At 39.6% G+C, this 17,964-nt stretch overlaps 1 protein-coding gene across 4 annotated transcripts in view; it reads right to left on the reverse strand.

The window, feature by feature from the left end:
• Positions 1-17,964, reverse strand: part of SNAPC3 (small nuclear RNA activating complex polypeptide 3) — a 44,243-nt gene that overhangs the window by 12,327 nt on the left and 13,952 nt on the right. For all 4 annotated transcript variants that reach the window (XM_028834373.2, XM_028834372.2, XM_077965432.1 and 1 more), the window contains 3 exon segments: positions 16,560-16,644; positions 6,943-7,047; positions 4,076-4,225 (listed from right to left, as the gene is read on the reverse strand). In XM_028834373.2, the coding sequence (XP_028690206.2) occupies positions 4,076-4,225; positions 6,943-7,047; positions 16,560-16,644 (340 nt within the window).

Consider the following 17,964-nt stretch of genomic DNA (forward strand, 5'->3'; position numbering starts at 1 on the left):
GAAAACAGATGGTATTGAGAGAAAGTCAACTATTAACAATTATGAAATTGCTCTAAGTATTAATTCAAAATTTATGTATCATAAAATCACACTAATACAGGTTACAAAAACTGCTGCTACTTTCAATTTTACCCTACTGCTGTTTTAATCACTACGTTTGATTCAAATGTGTATATTCTCCCGAGATTCATGATAGAAACCCAATTAGAAATCAAATAAACATCATTATTTTATCATATGAATATACAGCAGTAAGTAGTGTTGGATACTAGAACTAAAAATTAAACAAAGTCCTATCTTTAATGTTTCCCCAGTGATAACAATGATCATCAAGTTATGTTTTTCTGGCATTTTTTGTATTTGCAATGTTTTTACAAAAATTCTCTCTTTATATTTTCAGTAACTCTTAGGCAGACAGAATCTGAATTTCTATTTTTACTCAAGCAATCTTGCCCCAGGTACCATAGTTGTACCACAACTGGTGGGAACCTTCAAGGTTTCTTAACTCATTCTACCACAGCTTCCGTCAAAGGAGTGGCTCTCACTCCTGACTGCAAAATCAAATCACAAAAAAACCAAACACCAAATGTAAACTCGGACTCATTAATTAAGAATCTTTGGGGATCAGTATTTTTCCAAAGCTCTCTAGAAAAAAACATGCAACCAGAGCTGAGAAGCACTCTGTTAAACTGGTCCTTCACCATCTATTTAGACCCCTGGATGAGGGTCAGAAGACCTGAGTTCTTTTCCTTAACCTACCACTTACTAGCTTTGTGATTCTGGTATGTAGCAATCACTTCTCAGACCTGTTTTCTCATCTGTGAAATGAGAATAATAGTATATGCCACGATGTCTTACAGGATTGTGGTGAAGACCAAAAGCAATTTATGTATAGGAGATATATGCTTCAGGCACTAAAATAATTTTACCCTAATATTTTACTTTTTCTCTTACTTCTTTGAAGCTTCCATTTTTCTTTCTTGTCTTCATTCCCCCACTTACAGATCATCTTGTGTTCGCATCAGACACTCTTGTAAGACTGGCTATCTTGTTTCTTCTTGGACCAGTCACTAAATCTCACTCACCCTCTGTTCTCCCATGTAAAATGTGAGTAAAGCCTTTACCTTTCTCATTGGTTGTTATGGAGATTAAAATGTATAATGTACTTAATGTCATATGACCAGCTGCTACAATACAAAATCTGCCACTTAATATACTTCTACACCCTCAAAGAGGTAAGCAGGGTCTGAAATAAAGGTTCTAAATAAATAACTATTGACTTATTTTGGAAACAAAATGAAGTTTAATATATATAATTGTGTTTTACAAAACACTTCCATAAAACCTCATCTTAGGTGATTTAAGCAACTTAATATCTTTTGGCATAATTATTAATTACAAGGTGAACTCTAAAAGAACAAGAATGTTTTCCATTTAAATCAAAAGTCATCCACTAATAAATTTCCCTGGCCGGCATAGTGGCTCACGCCTGTAATCCCAGCACTTTGGGAAGCCGAGGTGGGCAGATCACCTGAGGTCGGGAGTTCGAGACCAGCCTGACCAACATGGAGAAACTCCGTCTCTACTAAAAATACAAAAATAGCTGGGCATGGTTGTGCACGCCTGTAATCCCAGTTACTCAGGGGGCTGAAGCAGGAGAATCGCTTGAACCCAAGAGGCAGAGGTTGCTGTGAGCCAAGACCGCGCGCCATTGCACTCCAGCCTGGGCAACAAGAGCAAAACTCTGTCTCGAAAAAAAAATAGAAGAGACAGAAACAATGTAATAGTAGATATGTAAATATTTTAAAATACAATTATGGGTTATTTAATCCCTGCTTAGAAAACTTCAGAAGGTATCAGCACCAATGTACAGACCAAGTAAATTGACAAAGCCTGATTAAAACCTTCTCCTGGGCAATACAGTGAGTTGTTGCCCAGACTGGACTTGATCAAAAACAGACAAACATTCTCCAGGGCTTCCTGAAGGTAAGAATGATTCCCAGATCTGACTCAAATTGCTCTGAGCAATGTTCAGATGGTTGGAATGAAGAGGATAAATTCAGATTTTTCTTCTTAGATTGATCTTATTATTTAACAGTTACATCTTATGTTTTTTTTGACAAGATTAACTTTGCAGAAGATTGCCACTGCTGCTTTAAAGAAAAGATAAATCTTGGCCAGGCGCAGTGGCTCACGCCTTGTAATCCCAGCACTTTAGGAGGCTGAGGTGGGTGGATCACCTGAGGTTGGTAGTTCGGACCATCCTGGCCAACATGCTAAAACACCGTCTCTACTAGCCGGGCATGGTGGCTCATGCCTGTAATCCCAGCACTTTAGGAGGCTGAGGCAGGTGGATCACCTGAGGTCAGGAGTTCGAGACCAGCCTGGCCAACATGGCGAAACCCTGTTTCTACTAAAAATACAAAAATTAGCTGGGTGCAGTGGGGCTACCTGTAATCCCAGCTACTTGGAAGGCTGAAGCACGAGAATCACTTGAAACTGGGAGGTGAAGGTTGCAGTGAGCCGAGATTGCATCATTGCACCCCAGCCTGGGCAACAGAGCCCCATCTACAAAATAAATAAAATAAATAAAATAAAATAAAATAAATAAAACTCGTATTTCCTGGTTCGCATAAAATTTTGAAATTCTACTTTTCTTTTTATCCTAATGTTTCTCTCCAAAAGCACTAAGATGGCAACCCTGAAGAACCTAAATATCTAAAAACCATTTTTAGCATAACTCAACAGGTACTTAAGTGAAATCTACATGTGAGCCATGATGCTAGTCTCCACACTGGTCACCAAAAACTGGAATACAGTCAGCCTGTGGAGCAGACACACACGCATTACACTGAATCAGCATACTGAAATATACACTACAATGGACAAATGAAAAGGTGCCAGGGTAAAAAAGAAAGGAGTCAAGAAAACTTGTATATAATTGGTGAGTTTTGAGCTGGGTTTGGAAATCTGAGAATGAACTCACAAAATGGATGGAAGGAAGGAAAGGGCTTCCTACCATGTTCAAATACTCAGAAACATGAAAAAGTATGGTACACTGATGAAAATACACAAATTCACTATGGATGAATAAGGTGTAAAGGCAGTAAGTGAATAGTACAGAAAGTTAATTTGGGAATCATCATTATAAAAGGTCTTATATGTCAGCCTAGGGAGAAAAAAAAAAAAAGCTAACATTAAACCTAAGTTATACCAACATTTATGTGGCTGGTGGAACAGGAATCAGGAAAAAAGGAGATTGTATTGGTTCCTGTCCAAACACTATCTCCATCCTTGTTGTTCCAAATATCTTTTTACTTATCTCTAGGAGATGCTATCCCTCCCCTGAAATGGCCCTGTAAACCTGAGGCCCTCTGCCAGAGTTGTAGCAGGTATAGTTCAATCCTGCCCTATGATGAAATGTGGAAGGGAACAAGGCCCTCCTGCTTTATTAGGTAAACGACCCTTTCTGAAAACATTGTGGGTAGCCAGTCTACCACACTGCTCCTTTCCATCCTTATGGTATGCAGGACTTCTCTTTCCTTTTGAGAGCAACACATTGGGGAAACACCAGCAAGGACCAACTTTATATGGTCTCTCCTTGTTTGGTACTGGTCCTTGGGCAGCAAAAGGCAAAGAATGGGTGCTAACTATTAAGGCTCTCAGGTCGACTCCAGCCTTTTGCTGGGGGCAGTTATGACAGATCGCAACGCTGACAGAGCTTAAAACAAGAGTGAATGAACAGCAAAGTCATATGCTACAGTGAGGTCAAGTTATATAAAAATGGAAAAGTGACCAACTGCTTAGAAAATTAGGTGGTCACTATTAGCCCAGAAGGAAAAGTCTCCATACGATAGTTTAGAAACAAATGAGAGATGAAGAAATCAAAACAGAGTCTAGCCTCTTCTTTGGAAAAGTTCCAGTGATAAAGGGAAAAAATGAGATAATGTAGTAGCTTGATGGAATCCCACAGGAGAAGAAAAGGATTTACTGGGACATTTATGAACCTGCTAGAGTAATCACTATTTTCTTAGCTTGCTATTTCCTTTTGTTTTATGGGAGGAAATCACCTTACTTTGCTGATGTGCTCAGGGGCTTGGTCAGGAGTGTTGCTGAATTCACCACCAATCTGGAGGTCACTGACACAGCGAATTGAATCCCTCAGTTCTGTGAGCTTTTGACTGCCCAGCACCAGCATTGTTTGGTATGGTTTGTGTTCTTTGTGCTAAAAGTCAAAGAATAAATAAGTGTTCATTTAGAGACAAAGCAATAAAACTACAAATCCTATCATGACTAGAACAAAACTAAATTGCTGATTTTCTTAAGTTTTTTTTTTTTTTTTTTTTTTTTTGAGATGGGGTCTTGCTCTGTCGCCCAGGCTGGAGTGCAGTGGCACAATCTTGGCTCACTGCAAGCTCCACCTCCCGGGTTCACGCCATTCTCCTGCCTTAGCCTCCTGAGTAGCTGAGACTACAGGCGCCTGCCACCACGCCCGGCTAAATTTTTGTGTTTTTAGTAGATACGGGGTTTCACCATGTTAACTAGGATGGTCTCGATCTCCTGATCTCAAGATCTGCCTGCCTCGGCCTCCCAAAGTGCTGGGATTACAGGCGTGAGCCACTGTGCCCAGCCAATTTTCTTAAGTTTAAATGGTCCCCATAACTTGATGTTCTATATTTTCACATCCAATAATTATAAGGCCAAACTAATGGTCAAAATTCAGAGTGGCTCCCCTGTGATCCAGAGCCACTCTGAAACCACCTCCTTTATCACACAACAAGCCACTATTTCCCTCAACCTGGTATTCCCTCAACCTCAATCCACCCAGGGCCCAGCACCAGACTACAAGGGACAGCCCCTCTGCCCCCAAACCTACTGGAATTATTCAAATTAGCCAATCCTAAACTGTTTACTCTTCCCTACCTTGTCTTTCCCACAGAAATCCCAATAAAAACTGTGGTCTATGCCTTCCCCTCTCCCCTTTCAGCCTCCTGACTGAGAATGGTGCTTCTTCCTGTGGCCCTACATGGTATGCGCCCTCCTCTAAGGAAATGTAATAAAAATCTTCTTTCAAAGGCATTATAGCCTCTCCATATCATCACTCAGTCACCTCCATAAATCAGAATAGTATGGAATGGCCAAGCACAGTGGCTCATGCCTGTAATCCCAACACTTTGGGAAGCTGAAGCAGGAGGATTGCTTGAGCTTAGAAGTTCAAGATCAACCTGGGCAACACAGAAAAACCCCATCTCTACAAAAAATTTAAAAGTTAGCTGGGCTTTGTGATACATGCTTGTAGTCCTAGCTACTTGGGAGGCTGAGGCAGGAGGATTGCTCGAGCAAAGATGCAGTGAGCTGCGATTGTACCGCTGCACTCCAACCTAGGCAATGGAGCAAGGCCCTGTCTCAAAAACAAACAAACAAGCAAACAAAAATCCCATAGGTACAACCGACATACTTAGCCATGGAAATTTTCTGGTTTAAACTAAAGCTTATAATCAAGATGATACCAAACTGACATGAGCATTAACAGTCACTGGAAAATAACTTCATTTAGCAAGACTGTCTTAAAATTTCCTAAAAGTTACTTCATTGAGGTCAGGCAATCTATACTGCAACCTAAGGTTATAAACCCAGATGCATTACTTTGGTTTGGTTTGTTTTTATGATTGGTCATTTGGGATCTTTTTTTTGGGGGAAGGGGGTGGTGGTGGGAGCAGAGTCTCATTTTGTCACCTAGGCTGGAGTGCCATGGCATGATCTTGGCTCACTGCAGCCTTGACCTCCCGGGCTCAAGCAATCCTCCCTAGTAGCTGGGACTACAGGCACAAACCACCACACCTAGCTAGTTTTTGTATTTTTTGTAGAGATGAGGTTTTGCCACATTGCCCAGGCTGGTCTTGAACTCCTGAGCTCAAGTGATCAGCCCACCTCAGCCTTCCAAAGGTGCTGAGGATATAGGTGTGGCCCATTACACCTGGCCAACAATTTGAGATCTTAATTAAATAAGATAATTAGTACTAACTACATCCCAGATGCTTCGTAAAAGCCTATTTATTCGTAAGTGTAATTTATATATATTAATATTTCAATGACAACTCATCAGAATTTATGACACATCTATTTAAGGAATCAAGAATATATACACTCTGGGCTAGGAAAGAGTTCTTTCTCCTAAGAGAGTCTTGGATACCCTTGACTTAATAACGTTCTGTATTTTCATCAAAGAGTCATCTCTGGTCAGTTCAATAACTTCCCAAGTATTCTAAATTAGTGAACATAGGTCACTCCATTCCTCCGTTAGCCACCTATTCTGCAAAAATCTCTCAAGAATTTGTAGAATTAGAATCATTATGGATTTACATATACTTTCAGTTGCTTCTAGTGTAGAAATCAGGCATATATTTCAATATTATAGCTGTAATCCTATTGGATCGAGAGATTGTTTGAAATTTGACCTTATTTCCAATATTCCTTATTAGAACAGATGACACAAGATTACAGATTGTCAACTCTAAAAAGAAAATGTCAGATAGGCAGCATATACTTGCATTATTAGACAAAATCTCACTCTGTCTCCTAGGCTGAAGTTCAGTGGTGCAATCAGCTTGCTTGCAACCTTGAATTCCCAGGCTCAAGTGATCCTCCCACCTCAGCCTCCCAAGTAGTTGGGACTACAGATATGCACCACCATGCCTAGCTAATTTTTCTGATTTTTAGTAGAGACAAGGTCTCACTATGTTAGCCAGATGGGTCTCAAACTCCTGGCCTCAAGTGATCCTCCCACCGTGGCCTCCCAAAGCGCTGAGATTACAGGCATGAGTCACCATGCCCAGAGCATTTATTTTTTAACGTAAGCATAGGGACATGACTCTTCAAATAATTAAAAACTTGTACAAAAGTTACTATTATCCATGAAATCCAAAAGGTTTTACTACTTACCTTATGAAATATAACAGGGTACAGGATATTCACAGATAGGATAAGCTCCCCTTCTTCAATCATGTCTGCTGAATTTTCAGGCTTTTTTCCTATGGCATGTGACTCCTGAAGAAAGAAAAAGAGACAGTGAAATCAGATACTATAACTCAGGTAGGATGCAGTGTGGTACAATGGCTCTCAGCAAGGGACTGAGTCAAGCAGCCTTGGGTTTGAAGCCTAATTATACTCCAGGAAAATTGTTAAGACATCTCTAAGCTTTAGTTTCATCTTCTTTCAATAAACAAACAAAACCAGAAAATACTTACTTTACAAAACTGTTGCTGGGAATGTGTACATAATGCATCTAATAAGATGTGTGGTACTGAATACTTAGCAGTTGACGAGCAAACAGGAGTATCAACTAATGTTGGTATAACACTGGCATTTCCAATTATATTTTTACATTCCTTATCAAATATTCCTATGAAAGCTATTTTACAGATAAAGCTCACAGGTTCAGTGATTTACTCAAGGCCATACCAGAGAGTTAGGATGCAAATACAGATTTGTTTGGCTCTAAACCCCATGCTTTTTATAACACCATGACATCTTTAATATATTTTGATCTTTTATGTGTGCTGAATTAATATAAAACAGGGGCCAGGCTGAATTGGTTTAGATGCAGGATGTTTTAAAAATAAGTGGGAATGATGTCACAAAATAGAGTAGGCAGCTCCAGGGCTCAGTCCCTCTAACAGAAGCAAGCAGTAAGCTGGAATGAAAGACTGGAATAAACTACTTTGGAACTCTGGAACCTAATGGGACACTTCTAACAATCAGGGGAGTGTTTGATGAAGGGAGAAGTTGCTGCTTTTTATTAGTAAGCACTGTGTGCAAATCAACTACCACCCTCACTCCTTCACCCCTCTGTTGATGAGACAGCAGCCTGAATTCCTGGAGAAGCTGGCTGGTGCCAGGGCAGACAGTGAGGACCTGTTCTCTAAGAACTGGGGATTGTATGTTCTGGTTGGTGTGGTGATACCGAGTGCCTGGCCCAGATACGTGCATTGGTTTTGACCCTCTTGGTGGCAGCAGCTTCCCCCAGCAGGATCTATATTGGAAGACTTAGAGACAAGATGTCTTTTTTCTTTTTGGAGCCAGGTATTTAAGGAAATCTTTGTCAGATCACTGACTGACCACAGAGATAATGAAACAGAAACATCAGTGACCACGTACAGTAAGTAATACACATGCTGCAATAATTGTTTGGAAAAGTCACAGGCAACTCCAGCAATGCACAAGAAAAAATATACCTAGAATGTCTAGTTCTCAACAAAAACATATAAAACACACGAAAGAGGAAAGTATGGACAATTCTTAGGAAAATAAGAATTTGACAAAACCAACCTTGAGGAGGCCCAGACACTGGAATTACTAGTCAAAGTGTCAATTAATTATTCCTACAGGCAATAACTACATTCACATATAAATAAAAGTCCACTAAACAAAGATGTTAAAGCAACTGACTTAAATGTGCTCAACGAGTACCCCAGAAATTTGTACAATTCATTATGTATCAACTTTAAAAATGTGTTCAATCAGCTAAAGGAAACCACAAATACTTAAAGAAAATCAGATTCCTCAATAAGATTAACAGCAGTTTTCTCATCAGAAGCCATGGAGGTAAGAAACCAGAGAATGGGCAGATAGACAGATGAACTGACTGATTTTTAAAATCTATCTACCTGTGTAGCCTAGTTTGGCCTCAACCTCGGGATCAAGTGCTACTTCTGCCTCAGCCTTGTGATAACTGAGACTATGAGAACCCACTACTGTGTTCAGCTTTTAACTTTTTTTACCTCTGGATGACATATTTAACCCCATGAAAGAAAAAAAAATCCTGTTAACCAAGAATTCTGTATTTGGCAAAACTATCCTTCAGGAATGAAGAAGAAATTAAGCCATTTGCAGATAAACAAAAGCTAGGGGAATTAATTACTACCAGTAGACGTGACCTGTAAGAAGTGTTAAAGAGGATTCTTCACGCTGAAATGAAAAGACATTAGGCAGTAAACTGAAGCCATAAGAAGAAATAAAGAATGCTGCTAAAGGGAACTACATAGGTAAATATAGAAGCCAGTATCACTGTACTTTTGGTTTGTAACTCACTCCTCTATGATTTTTCTGTTTTTCCAATATAATTGCAAAATAAATGGATTAAACAATACTTACAAGGTTATGTTAATGGACACCCAATATATAAAGACATGATCTGTGACAACCCAAAGAGGGACAGACAAAGATGTGGAAGCAGAGTATTTGAATACTATGGAAACAAAACTGACATAAATGCTCAACAATCATGGGATGATGCCCCAATAAACCCCATAAATAAAAAACATCACAAGTGGAAAATGCATTTAAGACCCCAATAAACCCATCATAAAAACACCCTAAGTCAAACCACTGTAGGGTGAGGACTGTCTGTATAAAAGGAAGTTGTTTCAATTCTAAGACTTAATTGTAATCCTAGCTGGGCACAGTGTTTCACACCTGTAATCCCAGCACTTTGGGAGACTGAGGCAGGCGGATCACTTGAGGTTAGGAGTTCCAGACTAGCCTGGCCAACATGGTGAAACCCTGACTCTACAAAAATACAAAGATTAGCTAGGTGGGTGCTTGTAGTCCCAGCTACTCGGGAGGCTGAGGCACAAGATTCACTTGAACCCGGGAAACAGAAACTGCAGTGAGCCAAGATCAGGCCACTGCACTCCAGCCTGGGCGAGAGACTGAGACTCAGTCTCAAAGAAAAAAAAGTAATCCTTAAGTTACAGAAAAATAAGATGTTTTCACATGTGTTTGTAGTCCCAGCTATCAGAAAACTGATGTGGGAGAGTCACTTGAGCCTAAGAGTTTGAGGCCAGCCTGGGGAACATAGCAAGACCCCATCTCTAAAAACAAAATTTTTTTTAGGTTTCAATAGACAAAGAAAGATATTATACATTGGGAAAAGAAGCCATCCAGCAAGAAGATATATACATATACAATTACAAACTTATATACAGCTAACAGAACTCTAAAATTTAAGAAGCATGGGAGACCAAGGTGGGCAGATTGCTTGAGTCCAGGAGTTCAAGATCAGCCTGGGCAACATGGCAAAACGCCATCTCTACAAAAAATACAAACACTTAGCTCAGCATGGTGGCACACGTTTATAGTCCTGTCTACTCGGGAGGTGGAGGTGGGAGGATAACTTGAGCACAGGAAGTTGAGGTAGCAATGTGCAGTGATGGCGCCACTACACTCCAGCCTGGGCAACAGAGCAAGACCTTGTCTCAAAAAACTTAAGTAAAATAAAATATATGAAGCAAAAAGCCAAGAGAATTGAAGAAATAGACAGTTCTATGGTAATAGTTGGAGACTTTAATATCCAACTTTCAATAACGGGTAGAACAACTAGACAGAAGATCAATAAAGAAACAGGAGACTTGAACAACTGGAACAATTAGACCTAACAGATATACAAAGAACTCTCCATCCAACAACAGCTGAATACAGGTTCTTCTCTAGTGCATATGAACCATTCTCCAGGATAAATCAACAAATCTTAAATTAAAAAAAATTAAAGTAATAAAGGTATCTTTTCTGATCATAAGTATTAGAAATCAGTAACAGGAGGAAAATTGGAAAATTCACAAGTATGTGGAAATTTAACAACACACTCTTGACAAAAATCACAGCACAGGAAACTTAGGGAGATGCAGTAAAAAGAGTGATTTTAAAAAGTTATAGCTGTATAACTTTATATAAAAAGAACAATCTCAATAACTAGATAAGGAATTAAAAAGAATAAACTAAACCCAAAGCTAGCAAAAAAAATGGAAATTATAAAGATGAGTGGAGACAAATGAAACAGAAGAGAAAATATAGAAAAATCAATAAAAACAAAAACTGGTTCTTTGAAAACATCGAATTTGACAAACTTTTACTGCACTGATTAAGAAAAAAGAAGACTCAAATTACTAAAATGAGAAGTAAAAGTGGAGACATTACTACTGATTTTACAGGAAAAAAAGGATTAGAAGACAAAACTATGAACTACTGTTTGCCAACAAACTGGATAATCTCGATGAAAAGGACAAAACCCTGGAAACATACAAACTATCAAAAGTGATTCAAAAAGAAACAAAAAATCTAAATAGACGTGTAACAAGTAAGGAGGTTGAATCAGCAATGAAACACCTCCCAAAAAAGAAAAGTTATCAGAACCAGATGACTTCACTGGTAAATTCTACCAAACATTAAAAGAAGAATTAATATCAGAGTTTCTCAAACTCTTTCAGAAAATTTGAAAAGCAGTAACCACTTCCTAACTCATTCTATGAGACCAGCATTATCTTGATACCACAGTGAGAAAAAGACACTACGGGAAAACTACAGGCCAATATCCCTTTATAAATAGGAATGCAATAATCTCTTTTTTTTTTTTTTTTTTTTTTTTTGAGACGGAGTCTGGCTCTGTCGCCCAGGCTGGAGTGCAGTGGCCGGATCTCAGCTCACTGCAAGCTCCGCCTCCCGGGTTTACGCCCTTCTACTGCCTCAGCCTCCCGAGTAGCTGGGACTACAGGCGCCCGCGACCTCGCCCGGCTAGTTTTTTTTTTTTGTATTTTTTTTTTTAGTAGAGACGGGGTTTCACCATGTTAGCCAGGATGGTCTCGATCTCCTGACCTCGTGATCCGCCCGTCTCGGCCTCCCAAAGTGCTGGGATTACAGGCTTGAGCCACCGCGCCCGGCCAGGAAAGCAATAATCTCAACAAAATACTAGCAAAGCAAATTCAGAGCCATATTAAAAGGATTTTGTCAAATGCGTTAATTTTTGTGAATTTTCCAACTTTTCTTCTGTTTATAAGATACTTTTCATGATTACAATTTTTACTGAATTCCACAACCAAGTGGAATTTATTTATCCTCAAAATGCAAGGGTAATTTAACATTAGCAAGTCAATCAATATAATACACCACACTAATGGAATGATGAGGAAAAAAAAAACAGATCATGACCTCAATTGACACAGAAAAGCATTTGACAAAAATCTAATACCCTTTCATGATAAAAACACTAAATAAAATAGGAACAGGGCTGGGTGCAGTGGCTCATGTCTGTAATCTCAGCAATTTGAGAGGCCAAGGTGGGTGGATCACCTGAGGTCAGCAGTTCAAGACCAGCCTGGCCAACGTGGTGAAACTCTGTCTCTACTAAAAATACAAAAAGTAGCCAGGCATGGTGATGGGTGCCTGTAGTCCCAGCTACTTGGGAGGCTGAGGCAGAGGTTGAAGTGAGCCGAGATTGCGCCACTGCGCTCAGCCTGGGCGACAAAGCGAGACTCTGTCTCAAAAAAAAAAAAAAGGAATTAAGAAAACAATTTCACTTACTATTAATAGCATTCAAAAGAATAAAATATTTAGGATAAATTTAACCAAGGAAGTAAAAGGGTTGTATACATAAAAAGTATAAAACACTGCTGATAGGCCGGGCACGGTGGCTCACGCCTGTATCCCAGCACTTTGGGAGGCCAAGGCGGGTGGATCACCTGAGGTTGGGAGTTTGAGACCAGCCTCACCAACACAGAGAAACCCTGTTTCTACTGAAAATACAAAAAATTAGCCAGGCGTGGTGGCACGCACCTGTAATCCCAGCTACTCAGGAGGCTGAGGCAGGAGAATCGCTTGAACCTGGGAGGCGGAGGTTGCGGTGAGCCACAGTCGTGCCATTGCACTCCAGCCTTGGCAACAAGAGCAAAACTTAGTCTCAAAACAAACAAACAAACAAACAAAAAAACTGCTGAAAGAAATTAAGTATCTAAATAAATGGAAAGAAATATCATTCATGGATTGGAAAACTTGATATCATTAAGATCTCAATACTCCCCAAAGTAATCTACAGGTTCAATGCAATCTTTATCAAAATCCCAATGGCATTTTTTCCAAAAATAGAAACGCCCATACTAAAATTCATAGGGAATTTCAAGGGACTCTGAATAGTCAAAACAATCTTGAATAACATGAACAAAGCCGGATTTTGAAATCATACTCCCTGATTTCAAAATTTACTACAAAGCCAAAGTAATCAAAACAGAGTAGTTCTAGGTTAGAATAGACATCTAGACCAACAGGATGTAACAATGAAACTTATATGGTCAACTGACTTTGGACAAAAGTGCCAAGATCATTCACTAGGGAAAGGACAGTCTGGAAAAATTAGATATCTATATGCAAAAGAGCGAAGTCAAACCCTTACCTTACATCATATAGAAAAATCAACTCAGAAGTGGATCAAAGACAAACTTAGGAGCTAAAGCTATAAAACTCCTAGAAGAGGCCGGGCGCGGTGGCTCAAGCCTGTAATCCCAGCACTTTGGGAGGCCGAGATGGGCGGATCACGAGGTCGGGAGATCGAGACCATCCTGGCTAACCCGGTGAAACCCCGTCCCTACTAAAAAAATACAAAAAACTAGCCGGGCGAGGTGGCGGGCACCTGTAGTCCCAGCTACTCGGGAGGCTGAGGCAGGAGAATGGCGTAAACCCGGGAGGCGGAGCTTGCAGTGAGCTGAGATCCGGCCACTGCACTCCAGCCTGGGCGACAGAGCCAGACTCTGTCTCAAAAAAAAAAAAAAAAAAAAAACAACTCCTAGAAGAAAACATATGGGAAAATCTTCGTGATGCTGCATTAGGCAATGTTTTAAGTATGACATCAAAAACAAGAACAACAAAAGAAAAAGAAAAACTGGACTTCATCAAATTTAAAAACTTTTGTACATCCAATAACATTATCAAGAAGGTAAAAAGGTTGGGTGTGGCTGCTCACACCTGTAATTCCAGCACTTTGAGAGTCCGAGGCGCATTGATCACCTGAGGTCAGGGGTTCAAGACCAGCCTGGCTACCAAAAATACAAGAATTAGCTGGGAGTGGTGGCGAGCGCCTGCAATCCCAACTACTTGGGAGGCAGATACAGGAGAATCACCTGAACCCAGGAGGTAGAGGCTGCAGTGAGCTGAGATTGCTCCATTGTTGCTCCATTGTACTCTAGCCTGGGCAACAAGAGCGAAACTCTCAAAAAAAAAAAAAAAAAAAGAAAAGAAAAGAAAGTAAAAAGACAACATATAGAATGGGATAAAATAGGCCGGGCGCGGTGGCTCAAGCCTGTAATCCCAGCACTTTGGGAGGCCGAGACGGGCAGATCACAAGGTCAGGAGATCGAGACCATCCTGGCTAACCCGGTGAAACCCCGTCTTCTACTAAAAAATACAAAAAACTAGCCGGGCGAGGTGGCGGGCGCCTGTAGTCCCAGCTACTCCGGAGGCTGAGGCAGGAGAATGGCGTGAACCCGGGAGGCAGAGCTTGCAGTGAGCTGAAATCCGGCCACTGCACTCCAGCCTGGGTGACAGAGCGAGACTCCGTCTCAAAAAAAAAAAAAAAAAAAGAATGGGATAAAATATTTTTAAATTACATATACGGTAAGGGTCTAGTATGCAGAATATACAAAGAACTCTTTTTTTTTTTTTTTTGACAGAGTTTCGCTCTTGTTGCCCAGGCTGGAGTGCAATGGCACAAATCCCAGCTTGCTGCAACCTCCGCCTCCTGGGTTCTAGCGATTTTTCTGCCAGCCTCCAGAGTAGCTGGCACCTGCCACCACGCCCGGCTAATTTTTTTTTTTTTTGAGACAGAGTTTCATTCTGTTGCCCAGGCTGGAGTGCAGTGGCATGATATTGGCTCACGGCAACCTCCACCTCCCAGGTTCAAGCAATTCTCCTGTCTCAGCCTCCTGAGTAGCTGGGATTACAGGGGCATGCCACCACGACCGGCTAATTTTTGTACTTTTAGTAGAGATGGGGTTTCACCATGTTGGTCAGGCTGGTCTGGAACTCCTGACCTCAGATGATCCACCCACCTCAGCCTCCCAAAGTACTGGGATTTCAAGTGTGAGCCACGGCACCCGGCCAAGAACTCTTTATGACTCAACAGGATAAACAACCCAATTTCAAAATGGACAAAATATTTCAATAGATCTTTTTCAAAGAAAATATACAGATGGCCAAAAACCAAATAAGAAGATGTTCAGTATCACTAGTTATTAGGGAAATACAAATCAAAACCACATTGAAATACCACTTCACACCCACTAGGATGGCTATTATTTAAAAAAGCTAGAAAATACACGTTCACAATACATGGAGAAATTGGCACCTTCATGCATTACTGATGGGAATGTAATATAGTATCATTGCTATGAAAAACAAGTTTCTCAGAATTAACCATACCATCCATCAATTCCACTCCCAGGTGCAGATACAAAAGAACTGAAAAAGGACTTAAAAAGATACCTGTATACCAATTTTCATAGCAGCATTATTCACAATAGCCAAAAGATAGAAACAACCCAAATGTCCATCAACAGATAAATAGAACAAAATGCGGTATATCCATACAATAGATATTATTCAGCCATAAAAAAGAATGAAGTTCTAATACATGCTACAATATGAATGAACCTATAAAATATTATGCTATGTAAAATATGCCATAGGCTGGGTACCGTGGCTCACGCCTGTAATCCCAGCACTTTGGGAGGCCGAAGTGGGCAGACTGCTTGAGGTCAAGGGTTCGAGACCAGTCTGGCCAACATGATGAAACCCTGTCTCTACTAAAAATACAAAAATTAGCCAGGCATGGTGGCAGGTGCCTATAATCCCAGCTGCTTAGAAGTCTGAGGCAGGAGAATCGCCAGGAGGTGGAGACTGCAGTGAGCCGAGATGGCACCACTGCACTCCAGACTGGACGACACAGTGAGCCTCTGTTTCAAAAAAAAAAAAACCCATACAGAAAAGGACAAAAAAAGCATTCCACTTACATGAGATATCTAGAATAGGCAAATTCATCGAGAAAGAAGGTAGAATAGAGGTTAGGAGGGGCTGCAGGAGGAAAAACTGGTGAGTTATTGATTAATAGGTATAGAACTTCTGTTTGCGATGATGAAAAAGTTCTGGAAATAGTGGTGATGATTATACAGCATTGTGAATGTACTTACTGCCACTTAATTGAACACTTTAAAATGATCAAAATGGTAAAGTTTATGTTATGTAAATTTTACCACAATAAAAGTAAAATAAGTGGGAGAGACAATAGGTGCTCATATGCATGATCAAGTGCCAGCACACTGATTCTGAACCCATCGTGTCTACTAGCTCCCAATTCCTCAAGAGTCATCACCTTAAATTTTCCCAGAGTTTTACACAACAGATAATAGATAAGGATTAAGAATGTGGTTAAACCAAAATCAGGAGCAGAACAAAAAGACCAGAAATAAGGTAGTGAAAAGGCATAAATTTAGCCTAATACCAACAGCAAGATAAAACCAAACAAGAATAAAGGCAGAGATCTGAAAAAGTCAAATATGTAGTCACTTGAGTTCTAAGGGTCCTCTTCTCTCACTAGTTCCCAGACTCAAAGGAGTTTCTCTAGTTTGTTTTCAACTAAGTACATCCAGTATAAAGCTACCATACTGTCATTACTAACCCTCAGCCAATGTCAGTTTACTGTTTTAAGAGAAAAGGGTGAAAAAGATGAGACTCTTAATTACCATCTCATAAACGAATGTTTCTTGTCTGCAGGCTCGATCTATTGTAATGGTTTCTTCCCGATGTTCCAAGAACCTTTTTCTAACCCTGTTGTAGATGTAAAAGGAAAAAAAAAATCAAAGTTCAACATTTGTTATTCAGACTTCAAAACATTCAGTATATTTTATTTTGAACTAATTTTAAGTAGCAAAAGCAGGAAAAAGTTCCCTTCTCTTGTTCAGCTTCCCTTATGTCAACATCTTATATGATCATGAGACAATTATCAAGAACAGGAAATAAATTATTATATAATATTATTAGCTATAGGCCTTTTTAAAATTTCACACAATTTTTAATTTACTCGGTTTTTTTTTTTTTCTGTTCCAGATTCCTATTCAGGATCCCACATGGCATGTTATTTGTCCTTAGTCTCCTTGAGTTTGTTAAAGTTCTTCAGTCTCTACTTATGTTTCATGATCTTGACAATTTCAAACAGCTCTGATCAGTTATTTTATACAATGTCCTTCAATTTGTGTTTGACTGCTAGTTCCTCATGATAGGAATAAATTTAGCATTTTGGTAAGAACACTACAATGATGTCCTTCTCAGTATATCATATCAAGAGGTTCATGATATTAATATGACATTTTACTAGTGATGTTTAGCTTATTTCTGTCTGCCAGTTTCCTGCACCAGAATGATACCTTATTTTCTATGAACTTGGTAAATATTTTGGGGAAGATACTTTGACACTATGCAAATCTTGTTTCTCCTCAAACTTCACCCAGGAATTTTAGCATTCATTGATAGATTTTCTCTGCAATATTTGTTACTGTGGCGTATGCCTAACAGCAATTCTGTCTTTCCTTTCTTCTACATTTATTCATTGGAATTATATTTTGAGGAAGACCTGCCTCTTTCCTCCCATCTGTTTACTTCATCATTTCTATTAGTATGAACCTACAGATAATTGTTTTATTCTGGGGTTAAAATCTAATATTACCATTATTTTGTTGTTCAAATTGGTAGTTTTAGTCATTAGGAGCTCCTGTTCTTTCAGCAAGTCCTCTCCTTTTTAAAATTATTTTTTATTTTTTGAACATTCCCTTACTTTCTGACACCACAAGATGCTCAAGGCCCATCCTGTACTTTTCTTGTCTCATCCCAGGAATCGACCACTTGTAAGAGCCGTAGTTCCTTTACTGGGAAAAGGTGTTTAGAGACCAGTATCTGGGTTCTAGGCATTCTCAATGTCACTGGAGTCACTGCTTCTAGGCTTCTCAGCTGAGATAGGCAGGAAATATATGTATGTATACTAACCTATACATGTATAAATATCTGTATTTCTGTATTTTACTGTTACACATTTAAAACTATGAGTTTATACTGATACTTCTGATCCCAAACTAAAACCACAGGATTCATTTT

Source organism: Macaca mulatta, chromosome 15 (assembly GCF_049350105.2).
Source record: "Macaca mulatta isolate MMU2019108-1 chromosome 15, T2T-MMU8v2.0, whole genome shotgun sequence".
NCBI lineage: Eukaryota > Metazoa > Chordata > Mammalia > Primates > Cercopithecidae > Macaca > Macaca mulatta.